At 43.9% G+C, this 21,141-nt stretch overlaps 2 protein-coding genes across 3 annotated transcripts; one reads left to right on the forward strand and one right to left on the reverse strand.

Annotated features, from left to right (window-relative positions):
- Positions 1 to 13,554, reverse strand: PMS2 (PMS1 homolog 2, mismatch repair system component). Its single transcript, XM_063314661.1, has 15 exons — positions 13,350 to 13,554; positions 12,743 to 12,876; positions 12,500 to 12,586; positions 11,394 to 11,496; positions 10,401 to 10,584; positions 9,453 to 9,620; positions 8,514 to 8,611; positions 7,709 to 7,808; positions 7,109 to 7,193; positions 5,308 to 5,460; positions 3,401 to 4,352; positions 3,124 to 3,291; positions 2,406 to 2,506; positions 1,651 to 1,820; positions 1 to 618 (listed from the first exon to the last, which is right to left on the reverse strand). Exons 1-15 carry the CDS (start codon positions 13,364 to 13,366, stop codon positions 475 to 477), a joined length of 2,664 nt encoding a protein of 887 aa, XP_063170731.1. The 5' UTR covers positions 13,367 to 13,554; the 3' UTR covers positions 1 to 474.
- A 1,061-nt stretch (positions 13,555 to 14,615) lies between these two features.
- AIMP2 (aminoacyl tRNA synthetase complex interacting multifunctional protein 2) lies at positions 14,616 to 21,136 on the forward strand. Of its 2 annotated transcripts, none has more exons than XM_063314917.1 (4): positions 14,616 to 14,645; positions 16,785 to 16,991; positions 18,480 to 18,711; positions 20,610 to 21,136. In XM_063314917.1, the coding sequence occupies exons 1-4, from the start codon at positions 14,631 to 14,633 to the stop codon at positions 20,993 to 20,995; spliced, it is 840 nt and encodes a 279-aa protein (XP_063170987.1). In that variant the 5' UTR covers positions 14,616 to 14,630; the 3' UTR covers positions 20,996 to 21,136. The 2 variants fall into 2 exon arrangements, with proteins under 2 accessions (XP_063170987.1, XP_063170986.1); XM_063314916.1 differs by having other exon boundaries at positions 14,631 to 14,783.
- The last annotated feature ends 5 nt before the right edge of the window (positions 21,137 to 21,141 follow it).

Genomic DNA, 21,141 nt, shown 5'->3' on the forward strand with positions numbered 1-21,141 from the left:
TTCAGGTATTTTAAAAGGAATCTTTATTTTAAAAATGGGTCTGCTCTAAAACAGGAGGTCCTCCAGACAGGGTATGTGATGTGCACTTAATTCTTTCTGTATACAGGGAAGAGGAAATCAATAAAATGAAGAACATGGGCAGAAAACAAAGATTTCTGTAAGGGCAGCAATAAAACAAGCCCATTTGGGGGAAAAGGCAGTGCTGTATTTTCTGGCCATTTTTTCAACAAAAATGCAAAAAAGTCTTCTTTCGGAGGGCAGGAGATGGAAAGTTATTGGGTCTATATTAACGGAACCACTTGGAGAGTCTCCAGCCCCTTTGAAGGGGAGAGAGAGAGAGAAACATGTTCTTCTTTTGCAACACAAAACCATGATTTAAGCTTCTGGTCTAGCAAAATTGAGAGCTCTGTGATAGCCTCAAAGATCACGGTCACATTCCTTGATAAAGTAAGTGCTGATACAGCACGAAGCCCATCACTCTTGCATAATAAGGTCCAGGTTGACCAAATGTCGTATTGTGGGTCTGCCGTGGGGACAATTCCAAGGGTGCTCAATTTCACCCATGTGAGTGATCAATTTCTTCATTTCACCAGCAGTGAGTGGGGTTCCAATCATCACCTGCAACAGGAACAAAGTCCAAGTGTCAATATCTACTCCCTTGTTCCTTGAAATACCTTGGCTGCTCCCTTGTTCCTTAAAATATCCAACAGGTCCTTTTAACTGAGAATAGCTGGAGAACTTGAAGAGCTATATAACCCAGACCTCCCCTTTTTATCCCCAAAGGCTTGATTTTATAAAGGACCATTTGATTGTGAAAGGCCTCACTAGGAAGCAGAGCCGATCTTCCACATGATTTAAGAGAAGCAAGACATGGAGCTTTCCTTGAGCGGCTACAGGCAGTCCTCAACTTACGACCACAACTGGGACCAGAACTTCTGTCGCTAAGTGAGGTGGTCGTTAAGTGAGTCACACCTGATTTTACCTTTTTGCCGTGGTCATTAAGCAAATCATTAAGTGAACCTGGCTTCCCCTACTGACGTTGTTTGTTGGAAGCCAGCCGGGAAGGCCGCAAATGGTGATCATGTGACCCCGGGACACGGCGACCATTGTAAATCCATGCTGGTTACCAAGCACCTGAATTTTGATCATGTGACCGTGGAGGTGCTGCAACCAATGTAAGTGCAAGGACTGGTCGCAAGTCACTTTTTTCAGCACCATGTAAACTTTGAATGGTTGCTAAACGAATGGTTGCAAGTCGAGGACTACCTGTAAGTCACAGTGCGGAATAAAATCAATCAAAGATAGCAACAGAAACTGAAGATGGCAGGGTCAGTCTACTCAGTTTCTGGGGAAACGCCGCACCCATGGGCACTTCCCACGGCTACGGGTCCCAAATGGGAACCCCACCTGATGCAAGGCAAACCCCCAAGCTCTAGGGTCTCCTTTATTTACATAAATGGCCCTCGGCCTCACACGGTCCCCAGAGACTTCCTTAGGGAGTAAAAAAAGTGGGTAGAGCACGTCCCACTCATTTTTCATATTCAAACCTGCGTTTTTGGAGGCTGCCTCAAAGTGCTCTGAAAAGGTTCAGGGTCCCCATCCACCCAAAAGGGTTACCAAGCCCCAGTTTGCAGCAACTGCAATACTTACGGATTTCCTACACGCTCGGGAAGCAAACATCTGCCTGACTCTGGATGGCCTGCACATGACTCCCGGGGAATCGCTTAACATAAAGATTAATTCTTCTATGTCTTGAGGACCAAAAGTCCAGTTTTTGCTGGTTGGTAAAGATAAGAGCTTAACTCTTTGAGTTACAGGAGCTGAAAAGTTTTAAAATAGCGTAATTGTCACTCTCCCAGGGTAAAGACAGTGGGAACATTTTAACATCAAACCCAACCGCTTGCATAATGATTGCCACTTGTGAGCTAAACCCTGAATGTTAAGTTTAAACCTAGGGGATCTTTTGGGGGGGGCAGTAAGAGAATATCCAGTTGAACCCCAATTCCAAAGACAGTTTAAATATCACTATTTCAGACAGCTTTAAAATGGAATTGTTTGACATGCTGATTCTTCTGTTATTTGGAAGTGTTTTATACTTCTAGAGCTGTGACAATCTATAATTTAAAAAAATGGAGCAAGGGTACTTGCCTGTGCTATGGAAAATCCAGAGTGAATTTTTAAAAGACAGTATTTCCCCAGCCATTCTCCCCAAATAAGTAGAAAGGCAATTTCAAAAGCTGGTTTTTATTCTATTTTAGTCAGCTAAGATCTAAGTCAGCAGGGCAACCTATTTTTTTCCCTGGTTTCCTAATGGATAACAGGGAAGAAACTGATACTCCCCCATAGTAGAACCTTCTCTCCATTTCCCTTACAGAAATTAGGAAAGTTTGTAGGCCAAAACTCACCGTTTTCATCAACAACAAAATCAAATCCATTTTTCTGGAAGATCTCCAGATTATCCCTCAAGATACTTTCACTCACAGCAGTTAAATTAAGATTTTGAGGCCTGAAAAAGTGGGACACAGGGGAAAAAAAAAAATTACATCTGAAGGCAGCCCTTGTGGAGCTGGGAGTCTATAGAGTAAATAAATAATACATTAAAAACACTAACAGCCCAGAATGATCCAATAGCTATATTTCATCTAAAATTTGCTAAGATTTATCCTGTTATTGCATAGCCAAATCAGTTTACAAACTGGGGGAGGGAGGAGACTCACAGGCACATACACAGAGCAGAAAGAATATGACCATGCTGGCTGTGGATGATGGGAGAGAGTATCAGATTGGGAAAGTCTACTTTGTAGTAAAAAACAACAAAATGAGTCACAACGCAAAGAACCTGCATTGACTATGCTAGTGTTCCTCAACCTTGGCAACTTGAAGATGTGTGGACTTCAACTCCCAGAATTCTGGGAATTGAAGTCCACACATCTTAAAGTTGCCAAGGTTGAGAAACACTGGACTATGCTAACGTAACTCAGAGCCTGGTTCACTCCCTGCATTCAGCTATGACCTGGTTTGCTTGTTCACGGCTTAGCATGTTGGATGAACACAAGCCAATTATGGCTCAATTCAGGAAATGACAAGCCACAGGTGAGTTGGGACCACTGAGAAGACACTCACCTGATCAGCTTCTGCCCCTGCAGGACCGTGTGCTCTTGCAACATCTCAAAGTTGTATTTCTCATCCGAAGCGTGCTGGTCAATGATGAAGAGGTCCGATTTCAGCTTGGCGATGATAAACCCTAGATTAAACTGGCCAATGACATCCATGTCAGCAAACATCTCTTTACTGCATGCATAGGGAGAAACAGAAAGATACATAGATTGTAAGATCTATCTGCTCTTCAATCATCTGTCAGTAGCACTCATTTTTTGAGAACGCCTCTCTTCTCCAATACCTTATTTCCTTCCTTAACTCATCCTCCGCTGTTTTGTTTTCTTCTGGGCTAATCTTTGCCCTAAACTTTCTGCATTTCAGCATTTCCCTTTTGGTCTCCTGGTGCCTCAACTGCTTCCGGATTCGGTCCGCCAAGGTGCTCCAAGAGACGGCGAGAGGCACCGTTCTCTTTTCCAGTTTTACGGGGACGTCGTACAAGGGCTGCGCTCCAGAGTCCTGCTCACGTGTTGTCTCCGAGGAACTGGCCTTGGGTGCAAAAGGTGGGCTGTTCTTAAAACGTTTTGCTTGGGGAGATAAATCGGCTTGCGGAGAGACGCTCTCCCCTTCGCTCTGGCTTGATTCAGAGGGCCGGAAAACCCCGAAAGATCCACAGTCACTGCTCTGAATTTCTCCTCTAAAAACACAGGGTTCTTCACTTGGGGAACCAACAGCACTTTCAGCTCTAAGTTGGGCACCCACCTCTGGGGTGCTGAAACCCCCATCTGACTCTGCAGAGGCACTACCCAAACCAGAATCCGTGCCTTCGACTGATTTCTCCAACTTCTGCCCTGCAAGTGGGGATCTCCTTGAATCCACCTCGCTTCCATCAGCAGAGGAGCTACCCAAACCATAATCAATGTCTTCCATTGATTTCTCCAGCTTCCAGCCTGCAAGCGGGGATCTCCTTAAATCCAGCTCGCTTCCATCTTTAGCACCCTTGTAAGAAAGAGTTTTCTCTTGGGGAGACGCTGAAATGCCAGGAAACATTTGGAGTGTTCCTTGTTTGGGGGATCTGCACGCCTGTTTGGCTTTTTCAGCCTCTTGGAAAGCAGATGACTTTCTCGGTGACAAAGAAAAGGACTCCCTTAATCGACTAACCGCCAGATCTATTTTCACACCCAGATTTGGAGAACTGTGTGACGTTTCCAAGGGAGGCACTGCTGTCTCATTTCGGAGAGTGCTTTTCAAGTTCCCTGCCAAAAGGTATGAAACGAGATGGTGGTGATTTTCCTGGTAGGGTCTCTGATGTTCCACTTATTTATTTACTATTCAAATTTACAGAGCTGCCCATCTCATAATATATATGGCTTTGGGTGGCTTACCAACAATGAAAACAAATATAAAAACAAAAAGAATGACACAACCAGGAAAATATACAAGGGGAAAAAAACCCAATATAAAAGCATATCTATATACTACTAAAACCCTCATTGTGTTTATCTGTTTGCCTGTTTGTGCCCTCAAGTTAGCCCAAACGGTGCATTATACCGCAACAATTTTTGAATCAAGGTACCTCGAATCCACTAACTTAAAGAATGCATAAAAAATCCGGGAGCCACTATTCCTGTGGAAATGAAATTTCCATGATGTTCAGACCAGTTTGATTTGCAATGTTGTGGCGTCCCTGCAGTCATGTGATTGTGATTTCTGATGCTCCTGGCCAGCTTCCCACAAGCAAAGTCCATGAGGAAGCCGGCAGGAAGTAGGAAGTCACACCCACTCCCCCTGCTTTTTTGCCCATCATCTGTTTAGGATGATGAATATTGACTTATTCTTGACGTTCGTTTGCCACTACAATTCTTTTTCTATTTATGATCTATTTATCTATACTCTTCTTAGATGATCACGGGACTGTCTAGCATTGGGGTAAAAAAACTACGGTCAGCCTAAAATGTAACATTCATTCCGGTCACATCAGACTGCACCACCTTTCTCTCAAAGGGTGACCCAACAGGCCACAGGGTTGTCTAGTAAAAAATAATCATAAAAAACTTCATAAAATTCTGACCTGCTGTGCTCTATATGCGACGGATCATAACCTTCCAGCTAGCAGATCAGGGAAGTCTGAGCTGTTGTTATCGGTCTGTCTTAAAAGCTGCATATAACAACGGAAATGGATTTTGCTTAAATTGCCACTTGGCTTCCTACCTTCAACATCTGTCAGCTTTTGATTGACCACCAATTTATTAACGTCACTGCCAAACATTGCCATCAGTGACATTTTTAGGATTGCTAATAAAAGCTTCTCTTCCTGGAGCAAGATCTGCCTTTTATCCGGAGTCACGTTGATGTCCACGCATCCTGAAATCAAAAATATTTGCCATTCTTTTGCTATCTTTCTCTTCTTTGCACTATTTTGTGACATGCAGTACTACAGGTAGTCTTTGCTTAACGACCACAATTGGGACCAGAATTTTGGTTGCTAAGCGAAGCGGTCATTAAGCAAATCCGACCTGATTTTATGACCTTTTTTGCAGCGGTTGTTAAGCAAATCACCACAGACATTAAGCAAACCACATAGCTGTTAAGTGAATCACACGGTTCCCCATTGACTTTGCTTGCCAGAAGTTGGCCAGGAAGGTCGAAAATGGTGATCATGTGACCATGGGGATGCTGCAACAGTCATAAGTGTGAGGACCAGCTGTAAGTTGGCTTTTCCCCAGCACTGTTGTAAGTCCAAACCATCACTAAATGAATGGTTGTTAAGCAAGGACTACCTGTAATGCGAAGTTTTTCTGATTTTGTGTTTTGTTCTCTCTTAAGAGAAAGAGATTACTGAAAAGTTCATTCCTAGATTCTAACTGGCAGAGCACAGTTTTCCCCATCCTACCTTGAGGGAAAATAATTCAGTTTTCTCCTGCATTTCTTTCACTTGTCGGTCACATCTGTCAAGAAACAAGACTCTACTGCCGTCTCATGAAAATATAATGCTGGCTTTAGTTGTGAGATAGCTAAAGCGTCTGCTAGACACTGGTTAATAAAAATAGCAGCAGTTGGTGCTTTATTTTCTTGAGGATTTATTGAATTTTTACCACACGGTTGAAACTGCCAGCCTTCTTCTCAAAAGGGGCTAATTCAAAACTGGAATATTGCTTACAATCAAATTAAACATCCATGGCAGCAACGTACATTAAAAAAACCCCACAGTCAACACTCAAATATTAGAATAACTGCTATAATAAGTCCAACGTTAAAGATTAAAACCTCCATTGGAAAACCATCCACAATAGCTCAAACACCTAACTAAGACTGAGAGGGTAGAGAATACTGTATATCCAGCTCAACTGGGTTGGAGAACTTCTCTGAACTTGGATCTTTATTCGCAAACATTTAGTTACCCATTTGGGTAACACCTTCAGTGCCTTGATCTTGGAGAAGGGAAGTTGGTTGGTTAGCTGTAGAAGATTCCTCTCCAAGGTCATAGCTCTGAAGTTCTTACCTAAGAGGGTACAGAAGCATCTTCAAACGAAAAACTGAACTCAGAGAACTCTTCCAAACCACCATAACTGGGACTTCTATCAAGCGTTCCAACACCATCTCCATCAAGAAGACCATCGATCACTGAAAGTCCTCTGGACCAATTCTGGAAGACCTGTTCCGTGGGAGACATTCTAATAGCTAGGACAACCCACTGTTTTAAAAATATATGCAGATGTGATGGAAATGGTCACATTTGATCTGGCCCTCCCCCCTGTCCTTCAATGGGAAGTTGAACTTCAGACCATGTAAACTTTCCAAACTGGCATCTACATTGTCAGTCTGTAGTGTCTTCGTGTTTTAAGGCAACTGACAACTTTATTTTGGAAATAAAAACTGCTGGAATCAAAAATCTGCATCTCCAATCAGGTTGTTTGGAGTCAGGAGATTCATTCCACATGGTAATCAGGGACACAGCTGACAAGCTGACACATTCAGTTAAAAAAAGGAAAGAGCAGCACATAAGACTCACCGGATTCTGCATGGATGTTAAGAACAATAAATGGATATTGGTGCTTATTAAACATATGATATACTTCATTCACAACTTTGGAAACCTGTTCAGAAAAGGAAAAATAATGGACATCTATTCCTGCTCAAATTCAGCTAAGACTTAAAAAGATCCAAAACAGTGTGGTTTACTTAATATTATTTACATATTAAAATGTTTGAGAGCCACTTTGGTGTAATGGTTAAGGCACCAGGCTAGACATTTCTGAAATCTTGCCAAGAAAACTGCAGGGACTTGTCCAGGCAGTCACCAGGAGTCAAAAAATGACTCAAAGGCGTAATTTTTTAAAAAAAAATGTTTAAATTGCCCAACAGCTGAAGCTTTCTGGGTGATTTACCACAAAAGGCACTAAAAACACCATTGGAATAAAAACATATTCAATAAAATCACATGAAATGCAAAATGAAAACACCATACATTCTTGACAACAGCAGGGTGGTTGCTCAGAATCTTAAACAATGTGGATTAAAATACAATTACAACCCTGAAAGTAGATTCAAAAGAGAGAATGAATGCCAGAGAGAAGTTAAAACGAAGAAGTTAAAACGAAGAAAAGCACACCTTGCGTGGATCACATGGCCGCTGGTTAATAAAAAAGAACTGCCTATCTGCAGTATTCCTCCCATCACCGTGACTGCAACGGGAAACGAATCCTGTGATGCTGTTTAAAATGAACACGTCAACAAGAGAGTCCCATAAAACAACATAGATTTAAAAAGCTGGTGATCTGATCTGTTTTAAGACAGACCCAAACGAGTCTTGTGGAAATTCTCACCTGCACTTACTCAAGAACAAGATAAATTCTGGAAATATAATAAATACAGGTAGTCTTCACTTAACGACAACAGGGACCAGAATTTTGGTTACTAAGCAAAGCGGTTATTAAGCGAATCCAACCTGATTTTACCTTTTTGTGGTGGTTGTTAAGTGACTCAATGAAGCCATTAAGCAAACCACGTGGTCGTTAAGCAAATGACACGGGTCCCCCACTGATTTTGCTTGCCAGAAGCCAGCTGGGAAGGTCAAAAAAGGCAATCATGTGACCATGTGATGCTGTGACAGCCCCTTGATATGAAAGGCAAACCAACCCTCTCTTCAGCTTGTTTATCAAAAGACCTACACTTTTATCCAAAAAAATCGTGCTCCCCTTTCACTTAAATGGGATTCCTTCATCTGAGTTCTCGACACAGGAATGAAAGAAAGGAGGAGGTTATTTTAAAACAGGCCTCCCATTTGGCTTAAGGTGACAATCAAAACAAAGGGTATGCTGTGACTGGCAGCCCTGGATCTCTGACTTCTAAGCCCAGTATGAACAACAACAAAGAGGAAAGAGTTCCAGAAAAGGTCGTCCCCATTTTTTACTTACGTATAAAGCTTAGTGGGCATATCAGAAAAATTCAAGCCATATTCTTCACAGATTTCTCCGCTCGGAGGGAGCTGTACAAATGGAATCAGAGTTTGTACCTGGAAAAGAAGTAACAAACTATACGGAAACTGACTTCTCAGATGCCCTAATTTGGAAACCACAATGCATTATGTCAGAGTCAAAACGACCACATTATGGCTTGATGTGATATATGGGCCAAACTTTCTGCTGTTCATCTTTGAAGCCCATCTATGTTATTTTTATAAACATGGTGCTTCCCGCCAGCTGCTAAATTTTGAAAATTCCCAAAATGGCAGAATATACCCTACAGAGTTATGCTCACAGCTGAATTGGCAAGCCCCCAGGGAGCTTACATGTGTAAGAAACCTGAATGTAACATCAATGAACTCAAAATCACACGTTCCACATAAATATTGTTTTGAATTCAGGCTTCAGTAAGCATGCCTGAAGACCCTGGAGCAGATCTAACCATTAGCAAATATTATGCCTTTTTCCTTGAAGCAGGATTGTTAGCAAACGGAGAACTTCACTGCTCCCCTTTGAGTGGTGGTTTTTAAGAGATAAAAAATAGGATCAAACATCTGTAAATAAGACAGTTTTGAAAACTACTGACCTCAGACATCCAACTACTCTTTGGATATGGCTTATGCATTAGGTGATTTTTCTTCTACCCGAAAGGTGGTTGTATTTGTGGCTGTATGAACTTTTAATGCAAAACAGAGTTTTGTCCTGCCTGCAGATTGTGTCCCATCACTGACTACAGTAACAGGGCGCCAAATAGAATACAGTTTCAAATGCACCGTATTGATTTCCACTGAATTTTAACACCTCTATTCAACTAGGCCTCCAAAGCTATATTATCCAAAGGCAGTTTTCTTCCAATCAGCAGCAACTATCACAACCAGCACATAAAAATACCTGTTTTTGTCCAAATACAGCACCAATGCTTTCCTTCAAAGTAGAGCTTCCGCTGGTGCACACAACCGCTTGCTTTTTCCCTTGACCAACCTGGTTCGTGCAGTTAATCCGTATCCCGGTGCAGATGACGCAGTACGCTTGCAATACCTGAACCATTTTTGCAAACTCCTTCGGGTGTGTGCAACAGAAAAAAAGTTATTTTTTAAGTGGAACCTTAATGATAAAGAATAGCTCTTGCCTAGTTTCCCCCCCACACCCAAAAATGCAATTCGTGATCAATGCCTTCCCCCCATCTTTTTAATGGATGGTTTCCTAGTCAACATCTTCACAAAACAAACGAACAAACAAACAAACAACCTTGGAGTTATGTAACAAGAATTAGTGATAGTGAACAGTATCAGGACAAAAGTGAGCTGAGAATCTTAAGCGCTCTGTTTAAACTTAAATCTACCATGGGAAGTTCGCTAAACATGGTCAAGTTACTCGTTGCTATGACGGGCATCTAAAAACGAAAGCATTATCTTTGTAAAATTATTTTTCCACAAGACTCTTTTTATTGGAGGTGGAACAATGTGGCACAAACATACGTGCCAATTTGGACATCAGATCTAAATAATATTCTCATTTAAGATTTTCCCTTTGCAAATATTTTATCCCGCTTATCTACTGCCCGGCAGTCAAACTATGATTCCAAGTATTCAAACCTTACAGTAACATATGTAAAGCACAGTACTTTTTCAGGGTTTTATGCTTTCTGGAGTTTAGAACCACAAAAAGGTATTTACACATACATTCAGGCTGAAAGTCCAGTATTTTTTAAACATCCTATTTACCAAGGGTTGGTAATGCTTCATTTTTAGTCACCTTAGTGGCACTTGCCCTGGTTTCAGTTCCTCAGGAAAGGTTTTCTTCCTGCCAGAGTTAAAAACAAGGGTCACTGATTCCTACCTTCTTGATGTTACGCTGAAATTCTTTGTGTCGGACCGGCAAAGTGTGAAACAGCTGCTGGATGCTGACAGTGGTCCCCTGTGGTCGGGAGATAGGGACTCTCCGGGTGATCTTCCCACTGTGATCAAACACCAGCCGTGTCCCAATATTGGCAGACTTGTGACAAGTGACAACGGAAACATCGCTGAGCAAAAGAATGCATTCGTTTTCACGGTTAATACGGAGGTCTCCGCAAGGGGGACCAGCTTGGGTTTAAGGCAGTCCTCCCAAAAGATCAGACAGAAAAAGATTAAACACCTGCAGAGAAATCCAGTATACCGCCCAGCTTCCCCACCTTGTCAGCTGGGGTTGCCAATTCATACTGAAATCAGTCTGAGAGATTTCTCCCCCATTGAAGGCATGCGTCGGACACCTGCAAAACACCTGTCATAATCACCATCGGTTCAGCACTGTCGTAACTTTGAACAGTCGCTGAACGACAAGTTGTAGGTTGAGGACTACCTGCATAGGCATTACTTGCATAATCACTATGTCTTTACTTTCTGCTAGTCAAAGAACAAAGATATTACACTGCATTGTACTGTATATATATGTGTGTGTGTGTATATATATACCCCACCCCGTCTGTAAAATTCATCAGTTCCTATTTGCATACGCGCACACGAAGCATTCTCTCCCCACACAAGTGCACACAGAGAATGAAGCCACACAAGCCTGGGTTCAGCAGTATAAACTTGCACATGCTTATCCTGGTCTAGGTCACACTGTGCTCTTCTGCCTCGTAAGTGTGCAAAGGCTGCTGCTATGCTGGGGGCAGATCTGCTCTGCCCAAATTACTCCATACCAGCTGAGATGGAAGCTGGAGACCTATACAATGTTTTCCCCTTGGTTTACAGCAAGGAAACAAGCTTTGTCCTCTTTCCTGACTGAAGCTGGCATAAGATTCACCAACTGTTCCAGTTAGAATGCTACCCACGTGGACAAGCTTCTCACCTTAACGCACACAAGGAACTCAGAGCTTCACCTCGAAAACCGAATGTTTCCACGTTGATAAGATCAGAGAAATCTTGGATCTTGGAAGTATAATGCTTCAGTGCTGGAAGGGATATATTAAAGAGAGGTAAGAAGAGTATAGGCCAGGAGGCAGGGTTTCTCTGGCCTGGCCCCCACATTATGGAACAGGCTGATGCCAGAGATGCACTGTCCCCCACCCGCCTTTTCTGGCAATTCAGAAGGCACTGAAAACTATACATTTTTAACAGGGCTTTGGCCCCTAGCAAGGAACAAGGAGTGGCTGTTTAATTTTCCTACACTTTTGGAGGACGAGGGAAAGGTTGTTAATTGATGCTTATTGTATTGATGATTTTGTACCCTACCAGGATCATTTGACTGGGGTGGTGTAGAAGTGCTACAAAAGAAAGTAAGAAAGGGGACTGATTGCTCTCGCCCTGCTGGTACAATCTCACACCATTGTTAAACCTAACGAGAGTTTGGTGATCTCACCCCCCAAATTTTGAGAGATCTTGCAAAAAAAAACCCCACTGAAATGTGACAAGATGGTGCTGATCCTAGCACATTTTAAAATTATTATATATAATTTAGGGAGGTGCAGGCATTGTTTGGGGTTCCCAGACACCCACAAACACCAGGTTGCCAAACTTTGCATTATGAAGAAAAAAATAATCCAAAAGGTTCCCTGTGGAAGAACAACTAATGTAACTAATTTAGCCACTTAGACTTTTTATTTTTTACTCTTATTTATATTATTTATTACTGTAATTTTATACTGTATATTTTATTTATTGTGTGATTGTTGTATTGATTATTGTAAACCGCCCAGAGTCCCCAGATGGGAGGAGATGGGCAGGGACAAATTGGATGGATGGATGGATAAATGAATGAATGGATGTATTAACTGTAAATAAGATTAAAAATGAACAGACATGCTTCACAGCAAATTATGGTTTTATTTTCAAAACCACTACCGCAGCTTTCCCAGATTCAAAATCAGCAATTGGATACAAGTGAAAACTAGATCAGAAAAAGAGTTGTCCAAAACATTCCTCTTTCCTGTGAAAAATGTATGAAATACAGCATACTCAAGCCTGCAAAGTTTTCCTCTTCTACACCGCAACCATTATCAGAGACTTCAATAAGATCTGCTCCATAATCTTTAAGCTTCACTTCTGCAAATGATTCAAAGGAGTGACAAAACAAATTATGAAGATTAAGTTTCTAAAGACTATTTCCTGCCTCCCTGCCTCCCTCCAAATACCAATAGGTAATAGCGGCGTAACTAAGCCAGCCGAGATTTAAGGCCTTTAAAACAAGAAGTAACTTACCGACGTTAGTAGCACCAGCATCTAGGCTGTTTTCCACCAGCTCTTTCACGGCACTACAGAGATTCAGCACCACCTGGCCTGAACAGATCTGATGAACGGACCTGCGGTCAATTGGCTTGATCGCTTTTCCCACCCTTTAAAAAAGAGGAAAAAACAATAAAGCTGCTTTCCCCCCCTCTTCTTTCTCTTAGCTGCTCAGAAACCAGGACGGCCCCCAGGACGTTATTCTGTGGTTTTGCTTCGCTTCCGCTTTCAGATTGTAACATTGCCTTAATTCTGAATCAGATTTTAAACCGCGCTGAAAGGCAAGCCTAGGAAAACTTGCTTCGGCGGGGCAAAATATCCCCTCTTAAATCCGAATCAAATAATTCACTTTCCCCTCTGAGCAATGCAGCACCGAGCCCTGCAGAAACCACTTTGCAGACATTTGTCCAAAACGGGTTTTTTTGTTTGGGGTTTTCTTCTTTGCACGTTTTCTTTAAGCCATCTGTAAAACCGCCCGAGTCGCTGGGAGTCGGGCAGCAGATAAATTTAATAAATAATAAAAAATAAAAATAGATTTAAAAGCGTGATTCCTATTTACAAGTCAGGTTTTATGTACACTTACACTGGAGTCAATTCCATGCTGCTCGGAGCTGCAATTAAGCCTTCGTCGCCTGCTCACTTTTCAAACGGGGTATGCAAATGACATGCAAATGACATGCAAAAGAGCGTGAAGGGACGGTCCGGCTCGTTCCCGCCCATTTTCCACTCAGTCGATCTCACGGAAGGAAATGAAGCACCGGGCCGGAGCTCGAGCCTCCCTTCGGCCCCGCTCCCGAGGCTCGCTGCCTTCGCCGCATCCCCTCACCAACCCAGGCCCGCGATTCCTTCTGGGTAAAATCCTTTTCCTCCAATCATGGCGGCGGAGCCTTCTCATTGGCCCATCAGCGCACCAATCAGAGAGGAGAAGGGATTAAAAGGAAGGAAGACCGGAATCCTAGCGAAGCCCGTCGAGTTGCGACTAGGGGAGGGGAGTCGGGTGTGACTACCACCACTTCAGGTACCCATGGAACCCAATAGCCTCCGAATAATGAAATATTGAGAACGGCGTTTCTCAAGCTCAGCCGCTTTGAGATGCGTGGACTTCAACTCCCAGAATTCTCATCAATGACCATGCTGGCTGGGTAATTATGGGAGTCGAAGTCCACACGCCTGGAAATGGCTATGGTTGGAAGCAGTGATTTAGAGTTTTAAAAAACCGGCATTGAATCTAAAACAGAGATGCTGGTTGAGAAGATGGTCATGATAAGCAGGGCGGAACTGTGAAAAGCATCCCTCAGTCTCTGCTCATCCTTTGGTGCTCTGTTCAGACGAGGCACTGACCTGGTTGTTGATTCCCACCCCCGTTTCCCGGGCTGCGCTATAACACGCCGAAGCACCAACTCCCCCAGCAGCTCGGAGTCCCCCAGCTGCTAAGTGAGGAAGCAAGGTTAAACCAAGCAGGGTGCGCAGAGGCCTCCGCTGCGTTTTCCTCGCCTGACCCCAAGAAGCGTATTTGGGTGGAAGCCGCCCTTCCCCGCATGAGGAGGAGATGGGTTCGCTTTGTAACCCGAAGACCAAGGTCAGCGCCGCTTTTCCCGCCCTCTACATCCCGACCTTAGTGGCTTGCTTGCAACAGATTGCGGCGAAGGCAAAGTCCGCACGCGGCCGACGCAGAAGCCCCGCCCCTTTCGGCCGAGGGGAGCCGCCAGTAGCCTTCGCGGCCGTGGCAGGCGGGCCAATCGGAGGCCGACGGGCGGGGCGGCGGGGCGGCGGTCCTCCAATGGGAGCCGGGCGCGCGCGGGGGCGGCGGAGGCGGAGGTGCGTGAGTCGGCCGTCGCGTGAGGCGAGCGGCGGGGCGGCCGTGATGCCGATGTACAAGGTGAGGCCCTTTCGCGACGGGTCGGGCCCGGCGGTGCTGGCTGAGCACCTCCCCACCTGCATGTACCGCGTGCGCTGCGCCCACCGCCCGCCCGAGGGCGGCGGGGCCTCCGACCCTTCCTCGCCGCCGCCTCAGCAGGTAGGAGCCGGTCGGCCCTGCGGCGCCTCCCCTGGGCTGGGTGGGTGGCGGGGGGCTGGCGGCCGCGCTCTCTGGCCCGGAGGCCGCCGAGGAAGGCGCTCCCTTCCCTTCCCGGCGCTTTCGCTTTCGGACTACAGCTCCCATTCTCCCCGCCCCAGCCCCTTCTCTCGAGTCTGCCTTTCATCGTTCCGCCCCTGCCAAATGTCCCTGGCTCCAGGTCCCATCAGCCGAGGATGGTTTGAAGCTTTTGGAAGGGCTGCCTTCCTCGGAGACCCGTTGGGGCCTGGGGGGGGGGGGGGCGCCTCTGCCTGGATTCGCATCGGGCTGCCTTCCTTTCGCTTTCACTTCACTCAACGCCGCCAACTTCGGGCAAAGTCACCCCTCCGCGGTGGGGCCCGCCCCCCCTGGATCAGCCGGCTCTTCTGTCCCTCGCTTTGCCTTGTTAAAGAAGGTACAGTCGTGGTCCAAAAAAAAAAGAAAGCCGTATTAAAATGCAGGGTATCCCAAAGGACGGCCTCTTGGCAGCGGGGCATCCTGTGCCAGGGCGTCTCCAAGCGCGTACAAAATCCGATTGGACGGAATATCGAGCCATAGCGATTTAATCAGAAGAGAAAGGTTGTCCCCACCTTGTTCCTACAAGGAAGGCCTGGCTGAAGAGAACAGGTGTGGCAAAGGCGTAATGGGACATCCCGTGGGAATGTCCTTCTTCCCAGGTCCCAGCCCTTTTCTAATGCACTGGATTACAGTTCCCAGAATGCACAGCCACAGCAGGCGTAGCTCCCAGCCCAGCTGGGATCAAAGAAAGTGAAGTTAAATCAGGGGGAAATACCCTTTTTGTTCAAATGGCGCACACACACACTCTCCTGGCCAACTTCCACTGAACGGAATGATGTTTATGTTGCTGTTTTTATGGTGCTCTGTAAAGTGCCTTGGATTATATTTTGATGAATGGCAATATTTACCTTGCTTTTAACATAAATACATTGCTGTTTTCTCTTTTGATTTTAATGTGTGAATCTACTTTAGAACTTGTGCTAGAGTTTTTGAACTTTCCCCACCGTAGGAGGGCAGGAAACGATGTCGCTAATTTTCAGCGACTGCAGTGAAAGGGCTCCAGATGCAGGGGTCACAGTAGTACCCAGCCATCTGTTAATAGGAAGAATCAGTGACTGGGTTCAGACATAAGGCATAACATGGTTTGTTTGGTTCGAATTAGCTTTTTTTGAAAACACAGCTATTATGGTTTATTCAACATGGCTTAACATGATACAAGCCCAGTTGTCACAGTGATTCAGGCCAAGCTCCAGATCCTAGGACAGCTGCACCAATATTCCTCTGACAAATACTTGCACATGTTACTGACACATGACTCCTACATTATGCTTGTGACTGTTTTTGATTAGGAAGCCAATTTTGAGAAATAGACCCCAGTGTATAACTAAAGACAGTTCAACAGGCAGACAACTCTCAAGGAAACCTTTGACTCAGTTATTTTTAAATATACAATAATTTGTCAGTAAAAGATGGTATCTAAATTTTGTGCAAGCTTCTGAGCCAAAGCTATAATGTAACAAATGTTTAAGATGACTTTGATTGTAGCACTAAAAAATTGGTGTTGTTTTTCTATGAACTTAGAGAACTGCATGAGTGGGCAACAGGGAATTCCAGCTCTTTGTATCCATCTATTTGGAAGGGATAATTTTTTTTTCATCAATGGTCTTGAGGCTTTCCCCTGGTTGTTAATGCGGCAGTGTATTAAGTATAATCTAATTAATCATTACCGGATCTGTTCATATTTGCAACAGTCCCATGTATGTATTCATGATCATACCAAATGTGTATCAAATGCTAAGGAGAGAATTAGAATTTTGGATAAGCTCTAATATAAACCCATTGAATTCAGTGGGATTATTGCACCTACGAAGGGACATCTGAAATACTTGGTTTTGTTATGACACAGTACAAAACAGTTAAGTGAATCCTAACTTAATTTTCATTTAGAATGAAGTTGATTCAACACTCCAGGCTCTTGAATCACGCCAGGAAGAGATCTTGAAACGTCTGTATGAATTGAAAGCTGCTGTGGATGGGCTCTCAAAATTGATCCAGACACCCGATGCAGACTTCGATGCCACTAACATAATTCAAGCAGATGAACATGCTCCTCTGACTGTCAGCTCTGCAGAACTCGATAGTTTACTTGGCAAGGCAAGTCCGGATGAACTTTTCCTTGATTGTTCACCTTCTGCCTACTGAATAGATTAGCCAAAGTTGGGGGGGGGGGTTGGGTTGCAACAAATAACAACTTGCAGTCTGGCCAAAAGTCCAGATAAATTTAGTGATGATGATTCTACAAACAAAGTTATATTGCGGAAGTATCAACCAAATAGTAAATATAATTTTGTCCCAAGCCAACACTAATGCCAGAGTTGGATTTGGGGGCTTCAGGGAAATGGAAGGTACACTTAATTGTTCAAAATCGGCCTAAAAATGAGAGGAACCTGTTTGCTTTTAGTTACTTACAAATAGTTACAGCTAGCATGAGCAAAAATTTATTAAATTAAACCATTGTTAGTGACAAATACCACTTTGTATATTGATAGCTAGCTAAGTAAAAATAACTAGCCTTTTCTCCTTTATCTGGGAGCAGCATTTGATTCTCATCTCCTATTTCCTATCGCTTGGTATATCTGAGTGGGTACAGATTTTCTGTGCAGTTCCTGACCTTTGCAGAATATTTTCACCCAAATGTTCAGTTGCCATCAGTAGTAACTGCCAGTGGTTAACTGGTACCGATAACCAAATGTATGATTTATAATTTGGAATATTTTAGAAAATATTGCTGGCAATAATTTGTATCCTAACTATTGTGTGTGTTTATAGGATGTGTTCAAATGTAGTGGTGCATAACATACAATTTTGATGAGACTGTTCTAAGTATGGCTAAATCTGGATCCAATTCAGCATCTGTTTAGGACACAGATTCTCCTTTTTTTTCTGTGTGTGCACTCTATGCTTCTGACATTCTTAGAGGTCTAGCATTTTTAAGCTCTCAACTGACATGTGTAATGGCTGGTTCATCTCTTGCCACCCACGAGAGCCACTTATGTGGTTTATCCCCCGCTTCTTCCCCACAGCTAGCTTAAGCAGGGTGGAAGATGAAGTGAATAGGCAGTGTAGAACTGCAGTTGATCTATGGAAAAATAGTTGCAGTACAGGTAGTCCTTGCTTAATGACCACAATTGAGACCAGTATTTCAGTTGCTAAGCGAAGCAGTCATTAAGCAAGTCCAACCTGATTTTATTGCCTTTTTGCAACAGTCATTAAGCAAATCATGTGGTTGTTCAGTGATTTGCGGTTCCCCATTGATTTTGCTTGCCAGAAGCCAGCTGGGAAGGTCAAAAATGTCAATCACATAACCATGGGATGCTGCAAAGGTCATAAATGCAAACCAGTTGCCAAGTGCTCAAATCGTGATCATGTGACCATGGAGACATTGTGATGGCTGTGTGAGCATCGGTTGTTAAGTCATTTTTTTCAGCACTGTTGTAAGTCTGAACTGTCATTAAATGAATGGTCATTAAGTGAGGATTACCTGTACTAAAAAACTGCAGAATATTAATTAAAATGTGTGGAAAAGATGTAAAATGGAAATCTCCTGAATAGCTCACTAAAGGCACGTCTGTTTTAATGCAGGACTACGGTGCTCTGAAGGATATCGTGATCAACGCAAACCCCTCTTTTCCTCCACTATCATTGCTAATACTCCACAGTTTGCTGTGTGAGAACTACAGGATACTTTCAACTGTGCATACACACTCATCTGTGAAAACTGTGCCAGAAAACCTCCTCAGATGCTTTGGTGAGCAGACAAAGAAACAAGCACGCCATGAATACCAGCTGGGCTTTACTTTAATTTGGAAAGATGGTAAGTCTACGGGCACTTATTCATAGCTGCTAGAACTGTTACAGAATTAGCTCACACCATCTTAATTATCCTAACTCTTAACACGAAGATGCATGCTCAGATCTTCGTATCTAAAGCGGTTTTAAGTATGTATTTGCAAGTCAGGATCATTTTATGAATGAGATTCAAATCACATTTTCGTTCTCCATGGCGTATTTCATAATATGAACTGGGGCAAAGAATATTGGCCTCGCCAAAGTAACTCTTAGAATTAATAGCTTTTTACAGTGTAGTCGCATTTTATAGGGCCTTTACAATAAATTGTGAGACCTGTGATAGATCATAGCTAATCCAGATATATTAAAATCTGAGATAGATAGTTCGGTAATATAATGACATTTAAAGCTAAATGCTGGGCAGCCTACTCACTCTCCTTAGAAGTAGGCTGAGGCAAATGTAGGCAATGTAGCTAGTGGGATACTTTCCTGTTTTCTTTATTTTCACAAAAATCCTAAGGTTTTCAGGAATTTTCATTCTTAGGATTGATTGATCAAGTTGTTTTTGACTCCTAACAGCCACATAGATTTTCTCCATGACAGTCTGTCCCCAACCTGGTCCTTCAGCAATTCCAACAGTGCACCCATCACCCCTGTAACCGCGTCCCTCCTCCTTGCTGCTGGTCGTCCACTGCTTCTTTCCTTCCACCTTTCCCAGCATCAGAGCCTTCTCCAGAGAGCTGGGACTTCCCATAATGTGTCCAAAGTAGGATGATTTGAACCTGGTCCTTTGTGCCTCGAGTGAGAACTCTGGGCTGATTCGTTCAATGATCCATTGGTTTGTTTTCTTGGCTGTCCATGGTCTTCTCGGGAGTCTTCTCCAGCACAAAGTTCAAAGGCGCCAATACTCTTCCTATCCTGCTTCTTAGAAGACCGTTTGAAAATGCCCAGCTAATGCAATTTAAACTGGTGAAATTAACTTGTCATTAATTATAGAACAAGCACACTGCCAATTCAATCCCTTTGAAGTAGCTGCCATGAGATTTTACCTGTGGTTATGAATCAGAGAAATCACTCTTTGAAAAGGACCGGGGGTACTCGAACAACACAGTGACAGGCGGAGCTGCACTGATTAGGCTCGGTGCTGCAGTGAATTCTTTGGCAGTGTTAGCTTGGGCTGTTCTTGCTGAATTATTCCCTCAGCTATTTGTCGTTCTAAGCAGAATCCGGTAGCTAAGCATGCTCTGTGGAAGAACTCAAAACGCTGAGAGTGGCACACCCTTGCACACACCGTCCATTCCTGGGACGTTGCCTAGAGCATCATAGGGCAGTTTTGATGTAGCCACAGGCCTTCTAAGCTGAAGACGTGCCTTTTCCGTTCTGCCTGCCTTTTGGGAGATTCCCCCCTCCCCCCCAAGACTTGGATGGCCCTGACCCTGTTAGCCCTCAGGGGAATTTAAAAATCTGGCTTCTGCCCTAAGTATTGGGCCAGGATGATAGATGAGCCCGTCTTCCGGGAGATAGTGCATGATTGGTGAGCCCCAGCTTTGTGTTGATACGGTTGACGGGTGTTTTGTGTGATGTTGGATGTTTTTATTTGCACTATTATTTGGGGGGATCTTTATTTGACTGCTTGGAGTTGCAACCGAGTTGGGTGGCTGTAGAAACCTTTTAAATCACCAGGATGCCAGGAGGTGGAGGAAAGGGTGAGGTATTTGGAGATATGTTCGTTGCTTGCTGTTCATCTTGGGATATTTGTTACCTGCAGGGTAATATCTTACATGAAAAATCAGGCCGGCAACCAAGGAAATCTCTCTCCGAACTCCATGAGATTTCATACGCATGTTCAGAAGGAACAGGGAATTTGTACTAGCTCTTCAAATGTCATCCGTGTCTAATGCTATATTGGGATTGTCATTTCAGTGCCAAAGCCCCAGATGAAGTTCAGCATTCAAACCATGTGCCCCATCGAAGGAGAAGGAAACATTGCTCGGTTCTTGTTCTCCTTACTCGGCCAAAAGCTGAATGCAGTCATGGCCACTCTGATAGACAGCTGGGTCGATACCGCCATCTTCCAACTCCAAGGAGGAAGCAATAAGGAGAAAGCAGCGGTTCTGCGGTCCATGAACACAGCCCTCGGCAAGACGTCCTGGCTGGTGGGCGACGAATTGACGGTTGCGGATATTGTGGCCTGGTGTGCCCTTCGGCAGACGGGGAGTACCGAGGCTGTCCCGGCCAATGTGCAGAAATGGCTCAGGTCTTGTGAGAATTTGGCACCTTTTAATTCCGCTCTCAAGTTACTGAAGTGAATTTCTGTCCTGCGGACAGGCACGCAGATTCAGCATTTTCTAAACCGGGGGCTCTGGCTCTGAATTTGGGATGTTGGTTGGGACAAATGAGATTTAAGAAATAGTCAAAGCTGTAATGCCAATAAAGGTATCAGAATTTTCCTTTG

Source organism: Candoia aspera, chromosome 14 (genome assembly GCF_035149785.1).
Source record: "Candoia aspera isolate rCanAsp1 chromosome 14, rCanAsp1.hap2, whole genome shotgun sequence".
Lineage (NCBI taxonomy): Eukaryota > Metazoa > Chordata > Lepidosauria > Squamata > Boidae > Candoia > Candoia aspera.

What these genes read in the sequence shown, in the direction of transcription:
- AIMP2 (XM_063314916.1), top strand. Translation starts at nt 14,631, where the DNA reads ATGCCGATGTACAAGGTGAGGCCCTTTCGCGACGGGTCGGGCCCGGCG. An exon ending in TCGATAGTTTACTTGGCAAG is followed by an intron (nt 16,992 to 18,479) that starts GCAAGTCCGGAT and finishes GTTTTAATGCAG; the next exon opens with GACTACGGTGCTCTGAAGGA. An exon ending in TACTTTAATTTGGAAAGATG is followed by an intron (nt 18,712 to 20,609) that starts GTAAGTCTACGG and finishes TTGTCATTTCAG; the next exon opens with TGCCAAAGCCCCAGATGAAG.
- PMS2 (XM_063314661.1), bottom strand. An exon ending in GGAAAACTTTGCAGGCTTGA is followed by an intron (nt 11,497 to 12,499) that starts GTATGCTGTATT and finishes TATCCCTTCCAG; the next exon opens with CACTGAAGCATTATACTTCC. An exon ending in ATGCCCACTAAGCTTTATAC is followed by an intron (nt 7,809 to 8,513) that starts GTAAGTAAAAAA and finishes CATTTTAAACAG; the next exon opens with CATCACAGGATTCGTTTCCC.